The sequence below is a fragment of the Carassius carassius genome, chromosome 14 (assembly GCF_963082965.1).
Source record: "Carassius carassius chromosome 14, fCarCar2.1, whole genome shotgun sequence".
Taxonomy (NCBI): domain Eukaryota; kingdom Metazoa; phylum Chordata; class Actinopteri; order Cypriniformes; family Cyprinidae; genus Carassius; species Carassius carassius.
Genome location: NC_081768.1, coordinates 2,651,361 through 2,670,087, shown reverse-complemented (window position 1 = coordinate 2,670,087; position 18,727 = coordinate 2,651,361). Strand labels below are relative to the sequence as shown.

The following is an 18,727-nucleotide window of genomic DNA, read 5'->3' as shown; positions in this document are numbered from 1 at the left end:
TGACAAAAACTTTGACTGAAATAAAGAAAGTTGAAAATAAACTAATTTAAAATATGAATATAATAGGATTACTGATTCTAAAATAGCTCTGGTGTGTAGTGTCAGTCGTGACCGTGGCGCAGTGGTTGTAGCGAGCGTAAGTGTGACGCTGGGGTTTTTGGCAAGGATTTCTCCATCCACTGAGATTAAGAGGTGAAGATCCAGTCAAGGTCACGGCTCCTCCCTGAGAGCAAACACGCTTATCTCAGAGCACACACACACACACACACACACACACACACACACACACACACACACACACACACACACATTGCTGGAGGCCACAGTGAGCAAAGTCAAGGGAAGCAGCAGAATTCTACTTCCTGAAAAGACCGCAGGATCCTATAGAGGCAGATGCAGAGCATGCAGTGTTACAGAGGCCTAAAAAGCTATTTGGGAAGTGTTACATATCTGATGACACAAAATATCAAAGCGAGTGTCTGTATCTGCGTGTCTCAAGTAATGCAGGATCTGTTCTCCTCACGCTCCGGTTTAATGGACTGCTTTTTCAGTGATTTTAGTGGATGTTTTCAGGGGTTTCCAAACTTTTTAATGCCAAGGACCCCAAAATATGATGGTTCAGCTGTGAAAATCTTCTTTACTAAAATATAAAGGGAGTAATATGCTAAGACACATTCATACTATGTGGGAAGAAATACTGTGATTATTATAAAAAAAATAAAAAATGTGAAAAATTGTCAGTTATGAAGTCATTGTACAAAATCTGAAAGACATGATTAAAATATTACCTACATTTTGTTATAAATTCAGATAATTAATTAGTTATTTTTAGTTCTTTTCATTCTCATAAAAACTGAATTTATTCAAATTATATATTCATTTCTGCTAATGATATGTTGTCATTGTGCTAAAGCAAAAAACAACAACATTTTATTATGAATTCAAACAGTTAATAATTAATTTTTAATGCCGTCTCATTTTCATTACTGCAAAAAAAATATTTAAATAAATAAATCAGAATCAGAATGAGCTTTATTGCCAGGTATGTTCACACATACGAGGAATTTGTTTTCGTGACAGAGCTCCGCAGTGCAACATAACAGCGACAGAACAAAAAACACAATAAGGAATAAAAAATACAAAAAAATACAAATAGGTGGGTAAGGATTGACAATATACAAATTGACAATGTAAACAATTTATTATTATTATTTTTTATTATTTTTTATTATTATTTATTATTTATTGTAATGTAAATAAATTTTCCTTAATTTGAATTACCCAACTTTGTTCACTTTTTAACAGAAAAAATTTTTGTTTCACAGAAAATTAAAAATACATAACTATTACAGCGATGAGAAAATCTTTGCTAATGAGATGAATGTGCTGTCAAGCTAAAAATATTAAAATATTATCTAAAATATTACCTATTAACATTTTATGAATTCAAATGGTTAATTATTTTTAGTTGATTCTCATTACTGCTAAACAAAATATAAATATAGTAAATAATTACACCTTAATTCTAATTGTTGTAATTTGAGGTTTTTACAAAAAAATATATTGTTGCAGTAATTTCACAAATAATTAAAAATGCAAAACTATTGCAGTAATGAGAAAATATTGTAGACATTTTTGCTAATGAGATGAATGTGATGTCATTGTGAAAAAGCTAAACAACTGATTCATATGATCAAGAATTCAAATAATTAAAAAGCAATGCTTTGTTTTATCATCAACACTAGATCTATTGTTTTATCATTTCAACTCGACAAACGTATTTGCTTTGTTTGATATTTAACATCTTAAAGTTTTTTTTTTTCATCTTCATTTTTCATTTTTGAGGCCACCGTATGGAACCTGTTACGATTTAATCACTCTTGCTGGGAACATTCTTTTTGGAAAGGTACTAGAAAGGTTGCGAGCTGGGTTTAAACCCATGTTGCCCGCTTGAGCACCACAGCTAACCATTAGGCCACATTATGATTTTTCTCTGTCGACTTTGCGGTGAGTGTCATGTCAGGATGTTGTGAATGATCTTCTGTGAAACCGTGAGGTCAGCGAGAGCCCATCCGTCAGACTCCGACACACAGCCTGGTTTCGGCTGCCATGACAACGTTTCCTCCTTCCTGTTTATGAGCAGGCTGGTAATCTGAGTCAAGGTTATAAGCCTCCTCCTCCTCCTCCTCCCTATTCCTCTGTGATTCTCTCTCTCTCTCTCCGTTCATTTATATACATTATGTTGCACAAAGAAATTTTATGTTTTTCGTGAGCATTAAGATCTTTTGCATAGTCTCAAGATTTCCGTAGCAATCAAGAACCTCGTCCACAAATTCTATTTACTGTAATACTTTAATAAGTGTATAAAAAAAGCCTAAATAAAAAATATAAAAAATATATAATGCAACAAGTACTACCACAATGCATTTATTATTATTATTTATTATTATTATTATTATTATTAATAATAATAATATTACAAATATAAATTATTTAAAAAAAGTTATAAATATATGATGATGATGATGCATTATATGATTATGTACATATTTTTGTGGAAGATTTTTAGATTTAACAAGAACAAATACTGCTGCTAATATTATTAATGTTATTTATTATTATTATAAAATACAATATTATAAATATAAATTATTTCTACATTTATTATTAACATATTAATTTGTACATTTATTATTTTATATTGTTTAATCATGTACATATTTTTTATGGCAATGATTTTTAAGAACAAATACTATCACAAGGCTTTTTAATTTGTATACAACAAATATTATTATTATAAAAAATGCATAATAAATATTATTATATATTGTTTAATGAACATATTTTTGTGCTTTAGTAATTTTCTGTAAATAAAAAACTGCAGTGCATTGATTTTTTTTTTCATTAAAATCGGAGTAAACTAATGCAACTCAACAAAAGCATTTTATTTGTCTTTATACTTTAAATATTTATTTTAATTTATTATTATTATACCTTATTTTATTTATTTATTTTGCATTTTTGTGGTAATTATATTTTTAGATTTCAGAATAATTACAAATCTGGAAGAGTGTATTCAATTGTTGTCATGAACTGCAATACATTTTTTATGCAAAAAAGTTATATATATAGCTAGTCCAAAAAGTGAGCTTTAATTTTTTTTTTTTTTACTGCAATTTATATATTTTTTTCTTTTTGATTTCGAGGTATACATCTGACCTGTATTTTGCTGCATGGCAAATGGATGATCTTTAACAGCATCTTTTCTCATAGATGATAAAACTTAATAGCTTTAATCTTGATCTGGGTTACTCTACCTTTATCACTCTTGACTCCCAGCAAAATCCATCCATTGAGTGCAATAATAATTACCAGATAGAGCAATTATAAGAGCTCGTGGTTCAGATCCTGTCATAAACACCCTTTATTCCATTTACAGCCATGTTCTGATGTTTATCGGCCGCTTTTAACCACAAGCAGGGCCTGTATTGCCAATCACATGCTTAGATGATCACATTAAGACACTTTGAGCAGCGAGATCCTCTCACCAAATGTCATCCGGTTTTGAACAGACGTTTTTTTTTTTTTTTTGATGCCACAACCCTGGAAAACTGTAAATTTGTTCTTTCTTGAAAGCAAGCGACCTGAGCAGTTGTTTCAGTCAGCGTGAGTCAAGTGCGTCTTTAGTCACATTAGATAACAAATGTCTGCTAAATGATTGTTTGTTTACTTTTGAGTTTCTGAAGTCATCGTCTGTCCTCACTTGCTGATCTAACTGTGTGTGTCGATGTGTTTCTTCTAGGTTAATGGGAAGGGCTCTCTGTGGTGTGTGGACCCTGAATACAGACCCAATCTGATCCAAGCCCTGAAGAAACAGCACTTTCCCTCAACCCACTCCTTCTGCACACCCCCTGCTTCCCCACCCAGGTAACACACACACATTTAATAATAGAGATGCATGCATGCAAACCAGCCCTGTTCCACACATCTCTGAGGTTCTGTTGTCATTTGGCTCTCAAGTCATCATAAGTGCCTTGACTCATGCTTTGTCTTACCGTTTGTTTCTCTGTGCGTGTGTGTGTCTGACAGTGCCTTCTCACCTGCACGTCACCTCTACCTCCGGGGCTGCTCTCTCAAAGGTGAGCCATCTCTGGGTTTTAAGTTGAATGTCTGTCAAAACAAGTGCCAATTTGAAATCTTGTGAGTAACGGAACAAATAAAAGCATGCGTGTTCCAGTGTGCTTGAAAGCAATTAAGTTTGGTGAAATGACTGTCATTTGAGTCATTGAGGACACTTCCTGTGAGTTTAGGAAACCGGTTTTACACATCACACCCACATGAATTTTAGTGATTTCTTATGATCGCAGCTCTCCACTGTTCAACATTTCCATGTTCCCTGGGAATAATTATATATATTATTTATGTATTGCATTTTTTTTTTTTTTGTGTTATTTCTTTTTTTGTTTTATTTTCTTTTTTTTTTGTGTATTTATTTATTTATTTTTAAGTTATACCCATTTGTCATCTTTCAGAAGTATGGAAACTCATTTTACACAAAATATGAGAACCCTGTGATTTAGTTTTTGTTTTTGTCTGTTGTCCTCATGAAGGCTGGACTGTTTCATTATTTGTCCTTATCAAGAGTTTTCTTTCTCTTTCGCCGTCTCCTTGAGTATGGCGTCACTTGTGTTCACTCTCCCCTCTGTCTGGTTGGTAATGAATAATTCAAACGTTCTGAATGATTGTGTGGAAACAAAGAAACTCCAGTCCCTTGATTCCCCCCCATAAACACACACACACTCTGATATTGAGCAGTGCTGTGACCGCTGTGGGTCTTTATTCCTTTACAGAGTCTGACATTGATGCTGCCACTGCTATGATGCTCTTAAACTCGGCCCCTGGACACCATAGTGACTCATGTAAGAGAAGACCCCATCTATCTATCATAACGTTTTGTTCATCTATCTATCTATCTATCTATCTATCTATCTATCTATCTATCTATCTATCTATCTATCTATCTATCTATCTATCTATCTATCTATCTATCTATCTATCTATCTATCTATCTATGAGTCATTATTTCATTCTATCTATCATTCTGTCATTGTCTAACATTGTTGTAACTAACCATCGTTTCTAACACTTTATTTTTGTTTCTAATAGTCTATTGCTGAATCTGTCGAACGTTCTATATCTGTATCTTTTAAAATGTTCTGTTTTTTCTGTTGTATCCGTCAAATGTTCTAATGTTTTATCTACCAGAAGTTTCATAGTTTTTTTCTAATGTATCTATTAAACATTCAAACGCCATATCTATCAAACGTTCTATGGCTGTATCTATCGAACGTTCTATCGCTGTATTGAACATTCTATCTCTGTATCAAACGTTCTACCGCTGTATCTATTGAACTTTCTATCACTGTATCAAACGTTCTGTCGCTGTATCTTTCGAACGTTCTATCTCTGTATCAAATGTTCTACCACTCAAATGTTCTATCTATCACTGTATCGAACGTTCTATCACTGTATCAAACGTTCTATCACTGTATCAAACGTTCTATCGCTGTATCAAACGTTCTATCGCTGTATCAAACGTTCTATCGCTGTATCAAACGTTCTATCGCTGTATCAAACGTTCTATCGCTGTATCTATTGAACGTTCTATCACTGTATCGAACGTTCTACCACTGTATCAAACGTTCTATCGCTGTATCTATCGAATGTTCTATCACTGTATCAAACGTTCTATCGCTGTATCTATCGAACGTTCTATCGCTGTATCAAACGTTCTTTCGCTGTATCTATCGAACGTTCTACCACTGTATCAAACGTTCTATCGCTGTATCTATCGAACGTTCTATCACTGTATCAAACGTTCTATCGCTGTATCTATCGAACGTTCTATCACTGTATCAAACGTTCTATCGCTGTATCTATCGAACGTTCTATCGCTGTATCAAACGTTCTTTCGCTGTATCTATCAAAAGTTCTATCACTGTATCAAACGTTCTATCGCTGTATCTATCGAACGTTCTATCACTGTATCAAACGTTCTATCGCTGTATCTATCGAACGTTCTATCACTGTATCAAACGTTCTATCGCTGTATCTATCGAACGTTCTATCACTGTATCAAACGTTCTATCGCTGTATCTATCGAACGTTCTATCACTGTATCAAACAATCTATCGCTGTATCTATCGAACGTTATATCACTGTATCAAACGTTCTGTCGCTGTATCGAACGTTCTATCAGTGTATCAAACGTTCTGTCGCTGTATCTTTCAAACGTTCTATCTCTGTATCAAACGTTCTATCGCTGTATCTATCGAACGTTCTATCGCTGTATCTATCGAACGTTCTATCGCTGTATCAAACGTTCTATCGCTGTATCTATCGAACGTTCTATCACTGTATCAAACGTTCTATCGCTGTATCTATCGAACGTTCTATCACTGTATCAAACGTTCTATCGCTGTATCTATCGAACGTTCTATAACTTTATCAAACGTTCTATCGCTGTATCTATCGAACGTTCTATCACTGTATCAAACGTTCTATCGCTGTATCTATCGAACGTTCTATCACTGCATCAAACGTTCTGTCGCTTTATCTTTCGAACGTTCTATCACTGTATCAAACGTTCTATCGCTGTATCTATCGAACGTTCTATCACTGTATCAAACGTTCTATCGCTGTATCTATCGAACGTTCTATAACTTTATCAAACGTTCTATCGCTGTATCTATCGAACGTTCTATCACTGTATCAAACGTTCTATCGCTGTATCTATCGAACGTTCTATCACTGCATCAAACGTTCTGTCGCTTTATCTTTCGAACGTTCTATCTCTGTATCAAACGTTCTATCGCTGTATCTATCGAACGTTCTATCTCTGTATCAAACGTTCTGTCGCTTTATCTTTCGAACGTTCTATCTCTGTATCAAACATTCTATCGCTGTATCTATCGAACGTTCTATCACTGTATCAAACGTTCTATCTCTGTATCTATCGAACGTTCTATCACTGTATCAAACGTTCTGTCGCTGTATCGAACGTTCTATCACTGCATCAAATGTTCTGTCGCTGTATCTTTTGAACGTTCTATCTCTGTATCAAACGTTCTATCGCTGTATCTATCGAACGTTCTATCACTGTATCAAACGTTCTATCGCTGTATCTATCGAACGTTCTATAACTTTATCAAACGTTCTATCGCTGTATCTATCGAACGTTCTATCTCTGTATCAAACGTTCTATCACTGTATCTAACGAACGTTCTATCGCAGTATGAACTGTTCTATCGCTGTATCAAAAGTTCTGTCGCTGTATCTATCCAACATTGTATAGTTGTATCAAATTTATCTATCAAATATTCAAACACCATATGTATCGAATGTTCTATTGCATCTTTATTGAACATTTTATTGTTGTATTTATCAAACTATCCTTTGTATCTATCAAACATTGTCATTTTATCTGTCAAACATTCTATCTACCTAACTCTCTTACGTTCTAACATTCCATGTATCTATCTATCTATAATTGTATTGTTCTCAAATACGCTCATGTGCCTCTATAATCAGGGGTGCACATAATTTTTTCAGCCTGGTTCTCATAAGAGAACCTGGAGATTTGGTTTGGTCCTCACACTGCATATAGCGTGACCCATTAAATGCAACCATAAAAAATTAATTAATAATATTTATAATATTATTACACTTTATTTATTTCGTTTTTTTAAAATTAAATAATAGTAAATAAACTAAATAATAGTGTGTGATAATATTATAAAAAAAATAAAAAGCAGTACTAGTATTAAATACAAATGCATTTATTTTATAGTAAATAGACTTAAAAATAAAATGCTAATATTTACTACTACTTTGTTTGTTTGCCTCTTTAATAAGAATCGCTTTATGTATTCCCCAATTTTAAGTCGCTTTGTAAAAAAGCATCTAAAAATAAATAAACAAAAGCGTTTTCATTTTGGCGGGTTGCCGGCAAATATACGCGCTTCAGGATTTAGCGCAGCTGATTTCTTTTACTGTCTATGATGAAAGAGCGTTGGTGGATGAATGTCACAGTTTTGTATTGTGCTTTGAAACGGTAGGCATAGCCTAGATTTATGCTTTCAGGTTGAAAATAAAACTTATATAGTACAGTTTGTGATCTAAAATGGTAATTGTGCGTTACAGCTGTCAACCATGTCGGTACGCAAATGCGCTGTCAGAACATATTTATATTACGCATTTTTTATTTTGGTCGTGCATGCGGATCTGGGGACCACTTATGTGCACCCCTCTCTATAATGTTGATGCTGGCCAATCGGAAATCTGTATCTGTGAGACTGATGTTACACAGAGTGTCACCTCGTGCAGCGGATGAGTCCGTTTAGTTCAGGTTCATGCAGAAAGGTGCATTTGCATCATTATTTATGAAGATGCTTTTGCAAATATGTCTGCATAGCAACTAAAACCTCTTGCTGGTAATTAGTGCAGCATTGCACTTCCTTCACACATCTTTATCCCGTTAAGCATATCACTATAGTCTTCTCTACCTATAATGAGCCTTAATCACCCGTAGCAGAATAAGCCATCATAAGAGTGCTTCATTAACACGGCAGATAAATGTACTTGATGATGCGTTTCATAACGGCAGTTTACAGACTGATACTTCAGAGATACAAAATTTACAAAAAGAAATTGTATAACTGGCTAAACCTCATGAAACCTGTCACGACAATGTCCCAAAATCCTTTAGATCCATAGAATAGAAAGACACTACAAAACAGTTTTTTCATGCACTGGTCAATTTTAAGATTTTGGCCCATTTGGCTTTTTTTTAATGTGTTGTTTCAGACTAGTGGAAAGAAAACATCCAAAATTCATATTTTAAGTCTCTATTTTATATTAATTTCTGAAATCTCCATTTTTAAAGATTTTTTACAGAGTTTTTTTAATAACATTTGCCTGATTTTATACATTTCAGTCCTAAAAACATGTAAAAAAAAAAAACACTTTTCTGCCCTTTATGGGATGATTAAATAGAGTCAAGACTTATTTTTAATTAGATATCACCATACCTAATATTTAACTTTTAAATACTTTGTTAAATTTACTCATAAAAGTATAAAAAATATATAGTATATATAAAAAATGCAAATTAAAAAAAGCTAAATATTTTTGAAGTACAAGATTTCTGACATGCCATGTTTAAATATGCGAATAATGCACAATCTAATTAAATATGCAAATATGTTCATACATTTACAGTACAGAAATGTGAAAATTGGTTAAAAATATTTTTCATTTTATATTTCATATTATTATTTCATTTTTTATATTTATATTTTATATTTCATTTCATTCTTTTTATCACTCCATAACTGTTAACAACTAGCATAAAATAAAATGTCACAGTTTTAAAATGTTGTAAAAATCAGGCAAATTTTATATATATATATATATATATATATATATATATATATATATATATATATATATATATATATATATATATATATATATATATATATATATATATATATATATATATATATATATATATATATATATATATATATATATATAAATCCGCCATAAAGATACATTGTTACATTAACTAGTCTGTGGTGTAAAAAACATTGGAGACACCTGTCTTAGTGAATGCATAAGATTCCCTGAATTCTCATCATTGATATGGTTATCTTAAGCCCATAGCACCCATCCCTAATTATGCTTGTGTTGTGGTTTGGTCCTCAGGTGACCCGGACAGCCCCTTAGACCTCTCGCGCCCGGATTCGGTCCTGGTGAGCAGTGACCCAAAGCAGGACCACAACTACAGCAGCTCGTCCTTCCAGCGCTGCTCGTCTCGCTCTTCCTCATCCTCGCTGTCCTCCCTGGACGAGGCCGGCTGTGACTCGGGCCAGAGCCGGCGCGCCGGCAGTGAGGGCTTCCACAGCGACGAGGATTCGGAGGAAGAGAGGAACCTGCGTTTGCCTTCGCTCGCCATCAAGTGCCCTCGTCCGATTAAACGAGCCCGTCACGAATCCAAACCGGAGCTGGACGAGGAGTTGAAGGAGGCGGCCGGGTCTCTGTTGCATCTAGCTGGGATTCGATCCGGCTTGGATCTCTCGAAGCGAACGGCCAAGAGTAAAAAGCCGGAAAAGCAACGAAAAGGATTGGTTTAGGTGACATTTATCAAGTGACTATTTTTCACATCATTGAAACCTTCTCTCTTGTTTTTTTGTGTTTTTATACGAGAGAATTCCCTCCCTGACTCAAACTATGGCAATAGTAACCCTCACGTGGAGGTGAATGAAGCCATACTGAGACTTACGGAGAAACGCAGGTTGTGCTTCAGGATAGGGAGAAATTGGTGTTTTTTCTCTTAAACATTTGCATGCTTCCTCTTTAAGTGAGTGTCCTACTTTTCCAAGTGTGCTATTTATACAGAGAACGAGTGCATGTCTGTGATGTTTGAAGCACTAACATCTCGTCCATTTTATAGATGCGAATTACGTCAAGATTCACTGCGCTTTTTTTTTTAGTACAGAATAAATAATGCAATAATTGTCATCAGGCAGGTGGCGTTTCATTCGTTCTCCTCATCAGAGGAGCTGGGTATGTGTTGGGCTGTGTGCAGACACGGATAACAGATTTCTTTAAGGATCCGTCAGTGTTTTGGTGATGTTTATGTGGTAAATCTCATGTAAACAGGTCACACTTCACTCCAGAATTAAAATAAAGAAAAATTATTATATTTTTGCATTAAAATTAATATTAAGATCTTTTTTTTTTTTTTTGCATTATGACATTTTCTTCAAAATTCCCATTTTTCTCAATAATAATAATTATTACTGTAATAATAATAATAATATATATATATTGGTAGCACATCAAATGTTACTATGATGTGATACTAATTAATAATGTAATTCTTTTTTTCTAGTATGCTTTTACAGATTTGAAATGGCATGTACAAAAATTGCAAATAAAACGTACATTTTGAATTACAATGAACTTTTTACATTTTAAAAGTCATCACAAATTGGCATGAAAAACAACAAAATGTTTGCTACCATAATGTATTAAAATTTTTGCAAAAATGAAAATAAATAATAATAATAACAGTACTAAAATAGGCTTAATTTTTTCTCATTTGTCACTTGCTCACCATCGATTGTTATTAATATAATTTTTTTTTCTTGGTTGCACAGTTCTCTATAAATACTATTCATAAATTAATTTCCAATAATTTTAATCAACTGTATTATTCATACGAATATATATATATCTGTTAGTTTGTTTTTTTTTACCTGAAAATGTTCATGACAGATTTCATGAGATTTACACCATGAGCCTTTAACGAATTTAAAAAGTAACACAAAAGAAGTGGATGACTGGAATCAATGCCTAATCTTGAATATCAACACAGATCAAGATCCACAACCGTCAGTGGAAGGATTCATAACACAAACCGACTCTGGAGCCAGTCTGGATGGACAGCGCATTTTCCCATCATCCATCAGTTTCTGTGTGCTAATTGAAACCCTCTGTTCAGAGCCTATGCAAAAAACGAAAGCTGTGTAGCTCTAATTTTTCTCTTGGTATATATTTATATGTGTGTGATTGTGTATGCATGTGTTTCTGTGTCCATACATTGCGTGTTTTAACACAGTCAGCAGACTTAAGATCAACACTGGATTTATACATTTAAAGCTTGAAGAACTGATGTAGAGGTGCATGTTCATTGCATGAAACCACTAAAGAAAAGCTCATATTTCACCTCACAATGACAAAGAAAAATAAGAAATTATATTTTGCATAAAGAAAACGAAGATCGAGAATTTAAGTAATTTTTCCCCTTCAAGTGACTGAATTCCGGAGAAAATGGCACTTAATAAAAGGTCTTAATTTAAGTTTAAAATTCAATTAATTAGTTAATATTGTGGGAAAACAAATAACTGTTAATTTTAATTAAAAAAAATATTACAGCATTTGTAACCATAGTAAGGTTTAAAAAAAAAAGTTGATATACAAGCAAATTTAAAGCTCAAACATTAAAATTTAGTTATGTAGCGCATTTTTCGGACTATAAGTCGCACCTGAGTATAAGTCGCATCAGTCCAAAAATACGTCATGATGAGGAAAAAAACATAAGTCGCTCTGGACTATAAGTCGCATTTATTTAGAACCAAGAGAAAACATTAACGCCTCCAGCCGCGAGAGGGCGCTCTGTGTCTTCAGTGTAGACTACAGGAGCACTGAGCAGCATAGAGCGCCCTCTTGCGGCTGGAGACGCTAATGTTTTCAATTGGTTCATTTCTCTTGGTTCATTTCTCTCGGTTCATCTCAAATTAATTTTGATAAATAAGTCGCACCTGACTATAAGTCGCAGGACCAGCCAAACTATGAAAAAAAGTGTGACTCATAGTCCGGAAAATACGGTAATTATTATTTTGGGGTGAAATATAATCCACTAAAGTTTTAATGAGAAACTACGGAATTCCTGGCACATATACAAAAAAAGCTGAAAGCACAGGTACATGTAACCAGATGTTTTAAATATGATGATTTTTCATGCTGTATGTAAGTAGAGGACAGAATGAAGTCTGCTCAGCAGTTCTTGTTGTTTTTCCTCGTGTGACCCTCCGTCTGTAATGTGAATCAGGAGCCGGTAGCTCTCTAAAAAAGACCCAAAGCAGAAGAAGCACATGCAGGACCTGTGCCAAAACACCAGAATCACTGCCTCAAACCTGAAGAAGAAACGGCTCGCTGCTCCTTTCTTCATTTCATCACTGTCTGCTCCTCTGGTGCCAAAATATCCAAGAAATCCTTCATCACTGCCAAGACTGCTTTCCTAATCCTGCCGTCTTCTTTCTTTTCTTTTTTTTGTGCATCAGGTTAAGAAGTATTGACTATTAACTAATAAAACTGCCAAGACCCAGTATGTGAAATGACAATTCCTGAAGTTGAGTTTTTGTAAACCGTCCGCTCGCCGTCCCATGATGCACTGCTTCTTCATTCTCGGTTTCCACTGATAGATGTTCCTGTGAAACTAAACTCAGAGGTGATGTTAGTGAATGGAGTGTGTGAGTGATGTAAATACCTCCCTCAGTATGAGCTTGTTCCTGTCTGCTATAGACACTCAAACCCCTGGTTTTTTGTACGCTAACCTCTGTTAATAAAATGTTTATAAAATGTATTTTCGCCAAAGATATGCAATTGCATTATATATGGTATTACTGAATAAAAGATGTTGATTTACTAAAGACGGTTTAGTCCGGATGTGTGTATCTGACACCCTGATTATTTTGCTGAAGTGTTTTTTTCTTCTTCTTTGATTTCTAATGTGAACTTTTCACACCGAAGACTGAACAAAATGAAGCATTGCCTGGTAATTGGTTGTCCTAAAAAATTGTATTATCTAACTGTACTTAAATTGAACAGCTGACTGCAATCAAATTCATAACATACCTTTCTATCAAAGTTATCATACGTTATCAAGATGAATTTGTTTTGAAACAATTTAACTATAAATTCTTGTCATATTTTTTTTTTAACTATGTTGAAGGTGTCTAATTTTTTTTTTAGTTTTAAGTATATTTTCTAATATATATTTATAATAAAAATATAAATATTCGTTTTTAAGTTCTGTATAATTATTTTGTTATATAATTATCGTATTATTATTATAAATTAATTATTTTTATATATATTTAATAATCCCAATTTATGTTATTATTTGATATAATCAAATATATTTATCATGGGAATATGAAATATGAACAGTTTATAAATGTATGTCTAGATGAAAAAGTTTCTATAATATTTTAATATTGGGTAGAAAAAAAACATTGATCCATTTATACAATTACGTTTAATATATTGAATTGAATATATTTATCTGGTTGAAATGTTCTAATATATAATTGTAAGTTGTAGAGTTAGAAAAAAACAACAATAAAATTATTAAAAAAATAAAAACTTGAAAAAAATTATATTAAATATTTCATAAGATCTAATACAGTTATTTTTATACATTTCTTTATTCCAATAATTATATAAACTGTATGCAGATTGATTACAAATAAAAACGTCTGAATACATGAAAATGTATTTCTGTCATATTCATGTTTGATGAATTTAAAACTACACTGAAGTTTTGAGATGAATGATGTGGGCAGACGGCTCCATCTGCTGGTGATGAAATCAACTCAAGAGGGTTTTGATGATCTTCTTGGTTTTTTGCAGATGTTTTTTTCTCTCCTATAGCCTGTATAGATTGTGTAGAGTTAATGAAGCTTGTGTTCTCAGTAAATCTTTGCTTTAGTGAATGAGTCTAAGAATTGCCTCCATTGATCTTTAGCACAGCATCTCATTCAATTCAACTCAACCAGAAAATACAGCTTCCGTAGCAACCGCATCACGCCAACAGTTGCCTAGCAACCAGACAGACCTGGAGCTTCCAGACAGGAACTTTTGTGTGAGAATAAATGCATGATTGAGATGAAGCCGTTCGGTTCATCACATTTATACCTTACTGTCTTTGAAATGGGGAATATTTTAGTGTGATTAAAAAATAAATAAAAAATAAACTTTTACAACCCAAAATTCTGATACAAACCCTCTGATTGTTTGTTCATATTGCTTATTTTTCAATGGAAATCCACGAAAAAATAAATAAATTATATAGCTTGTTTTCATAATTGTAATATTTAAATGTTGCCAGTTAACACTGTTTTACCACATAGCTGTATATATCTGTAGAAACAAAAACCTCTAGTGTAATGAACAATTGTAATCTAAAGAAAAAATGTAAAAATATATTAATATATATTATTGAAATTAGATATATTTTACAAATATTTCCCAATGTTTATGTATGATCATATCTCTCTTCTTCACTTAAAATGTACAATATTATTTTTAAGGGATTTTATTTTATTATTTTCTATTATTTTATTTTTATTATACATTCATATATATATATATGTGTGTGTGTGTGTGTGTGTGTGTGCATATCTACACTGAATTTAAAAAAAAATTAAGGTAAGTGATTGCAAACAATTTATTTAAGCTACATTTAATAATAATTATAATAATAATAATAATAATATATATATATATATATAATGTTTACATTTATTCAGCTAAATTTGTTAAATTTAGCTCAAATAAATTGATTGCAACCACGTACCTTAAAATAATTTAGTATATTCAATGAATCATTTTTTTTCAGTGTATATTATTTTTTATTTCTGTTTTTTTGTGAAGAAATTAGTAACATTTTATTTTAAGGAATTATTTTTCTTCTTTTTCTTCTACTTTCTTCTACTTACTTCTTTCTTTCTGTCTTTCTTTTGCTTCTACATTCATCAGCAAACGGAGAGTGAGAAGAAAAACATCAGGAAGAACATTTACAGCCCTTGTAACTTTCAGAGAGAAAGTGAACAGACAGCTTTTCATCATATTCTCAGTCATCTACCTCGTCTGCAGCACTTCATCATCTTTACATCAACATCATGAGCTCCAGCAGAACTTTCTTCTTCTCCTTCATCTCCTGCTCCTCTGCACAGACACTAGATGGAGGCGTTTGCTTCAATCTTTCATGAGCTTTTGTCCATGCTTTTCAAGTTTTCCTGTTTTAAATTTAATGAACATTGGAAGTATTAGGCCCTACTTTTCTTTGCAAACAAACTTGATTAAATAATAAATGAACAAACAAATAAATGATTTTTTTTTTACTTGTATGGGTAAACTTACACATAAATATCCTTGAAGTATTTATAATATTATTTATAATATTATTTATAAGAATTATTATTATTTTATTATTAACTGTGTATACTTATTATGTTTATATAAATACAAACACATGCATGTATATATTCATAAAAAAATATGCTGTTCAAATGTTAAATATATAACATAAAATATAAGAATAGAAATATATGCATGTAAATATTTTCTAAATATTAACTGTGTGTGTGTGTGTGTGTGTGTGTATATATATATATATATATATAATTATACACAGTACACATATATGTTATGCAAACAAAAACCTTTATTTTGGATGCCATTAATCGTTTGACAGCACTAATATACTATTATATTAATTCATTTATTCAAGCAGTCATTTCTTTCTTTTTTTATTTTATGAATGACATGACAAATGTCTAGCTGAGAGCACGATACAAACAAAACTGAATAAACGTGTGTGAACATGTACCCATACCAATAAAAACACATCACAGTATTAACATGTTTTATAAAAATGAATGAGAATGCAAATGCTGTGGTGTTTTTTAATGCCACTCTGAAATCATCACTCTAGATTTTAAGGGGCAAATGCTGAATAATGGGATGGATCCTGAGCAGAGCTGCTGATGGTTTGATTGACAGCACAAGCAGCTGAGGGCTGGAGGTCAGCTGTCCAATGGGCTTCTTAAAGGCCTGCGTGGGGCGGGATCAGCGTGTGTGAGCTGGGCTGTGATTGGCAGCTGCTTCACTGGAGCACAATCGAGGAGCAGCTGATGAGTACAGACACCAGCCTTTCATTCAGAGAGCCCAACATACACACACAATCTAATTACACACACGTATGGCCTTTTATCCAAACAACATCTGTCTGTGAGTGTCAACTTATAATTATATAGGCCTACACTATGTTCAAAAGTTTGGGTTATGGGCGTAGAAGTCCATACCAATATCCAGCAACTACTAAATTGTCCCTAGAAATAATTTTAGTGATAAAGATTACCCTTTTGTTGTTCTGCTGTTTTGTGATCATTTGCTTCTCTCTATATAGACTACACTAATCCAATCAGATATAACAATAATTTCTAAAATATTGATTACAATATATACATAAATTCAACATTCACATCAATGGGATGAGATGACTGGATGATTTCTTCTGATTTATTATTGAACTATCACCAATTGAACTGAAGCATAAACTATTGCAAATATAGAGAATTAAGCTACAAACTCGATCATAACGTACACTGTTTCCATCTAACATTTATTTTAAGCAGGGCCGGCCCGCGGCATAGGCAAATGCTAAGGGCGCCACTCATCCATAGGGGCGCCAGAATGAGTGAACGAGTGATTTTTTTTTTTACATATTTTTTTTTATAATAGGCTACTATTTAAAAACCATTAATTCGAAATACTACCAAATAAAGCAAAAAAAAAAAAAAAGTCCGGCTCTTCAATCTTCCCCCGCCCATCGAGTGCTTGAAGTGCGTCAGAAACAGAGCGCGCGCACGATCAGTTGTTGGTAATTTGTTGTGTAGCGTGCCCAACGCCGCATCCAATGTAGACAGCACTGCTTTTGTTAACAACACACAGCTCGTAGAAACGGGCCTGACAGCTCGCGCCAGTTGTAGACACGGTGAAAGTTTCCTGATTGTGACGGAAGGCCGAATTTACATGACACATTATAAATGAGCATAGTCTGCGATAGATACAGTGCCAAAAAGAAGAGAAGAGGATAAAGACAGCGGTAAAGAGATGTAGTGAAAGAACAATTTATTGCATAGGAGTAAGATACTATAATTTCATGGCAGTTATTTTTACCTTAAACTTAATGTTAGCAGTTGTTCTGAGTTCTGAGTCCCCAGACTGTGATTTTGTACAATCATGTCAGTTTTAAGACGCATTTTTTATTATCACTTTTTTATTAATGTTTTACTCTACAGTTGTGCAGTTTTGGGGGGATACAGTACAGGCCAAAAGTTTGGAAACATTACTATTTTTAATGTTTTTGAAAGAAGTTTCTTCTGCTCATCAAGCCTGCATTTATTTGATCAAAAATACAGAAAAAATGTAATATTGTGATATTATTACAATTTAAAATAATTTGTTTTCAATTTATTATACTTTAAATTATCATTTATTTCTGTGATGCAAAGCTGAATTTTCAGCATCATTACTCCATTCTTCAGTGTCACATGTGACATCCGGTCTATCACATGATCCTTTAGAAATCATTCTAATATGATGATTTATTATGAGTGTTGGAAACAGTTCTGCTGTAATGTGTGTGTGTGCGTGTGTATATATATATATATGCTAAATCATGAACACAATGACAGGGTGAAATGGGCTGTGATGCATGGGGCGCCAGGTAAAATCTTGCCTAGGGCAGCAAATTGGTCAGGGCCGGCCCTGATTTTAAGCTGAAGCTCGTCATATTAATGGAGAGTTCACTAGTTAGCAGTAGGCTAAACCTCTCCTGAATATGTCGTAGATTTGTGTTGTAATCTTTGGAATTTAAATATAGATAGGCCTACCTATAATGGGTCACACAGACAGGCATCTGAGATCGGCTTGATTTGAGAAAGTAGAAATGATTTAACAAGATTTAAAAAAAAAAAAACACTTGGTGGATTTTTATCATTATAGGGTGGTTATGCACACACACTGCCAACACACATTTCAGTTCAAAGTTAAATAACTTTTAAAAGTGCATGTAGCATCCGATCACTCCTTTAAAATAGAAAGAAAAGTCACTTAGATGAATATATTAAAAAAAAAAAAGAATCAGACCAAAATTTCTCTGTTTGAACATTGCCAAATGAGTGAATGTATAATTAGTGACTAAACAAACAAACAAAACACTTCAGTGTCTGAATTACATCCTAAGCTTTTTGTGAAATTTGAGCAATGTTGTTTGACCTCATATTCAAGAAGAGTGCTATATTTTCAA

At 33.1% G+C, this 18,727-nt stretch overlaps 1 protein-coding gene across 1 annotated transcript in view; it reads left to right on the top strand.

Annotated features, from left to right (window-relative positions):
• Positions 1-10,589, top strand: part of LOC132156717 (forkhead box protein N2-like) — a 33,273-nt gene extending 22,684 nt beyond the window's left edge. The window contains exons 3-6 of the mRNA XM_059565692.1: positions 3,803-3,927; positions 4,090-4,139; positions 4,851-4,919; positions 9,769-10,589. Of these exons, the coding sequence (XP_059421675.1) occupies positions 3,803-3,927; positions 4,090-4,139; positions 4,851-4,919; positions 9,769-10,196 (672 nt within the window). The 3' untranslated portion in view covers positions 10,197-10,589. The remainder of the gene's footprint in view (positions 1-3,802; positions 3,928-4,089; positions 4,140-4,850; positions 4,920-9,768) is intronic.
• The last annotated feature ends 8,138 nt before the right edge of the window (positions 10,590-18,727 follow it).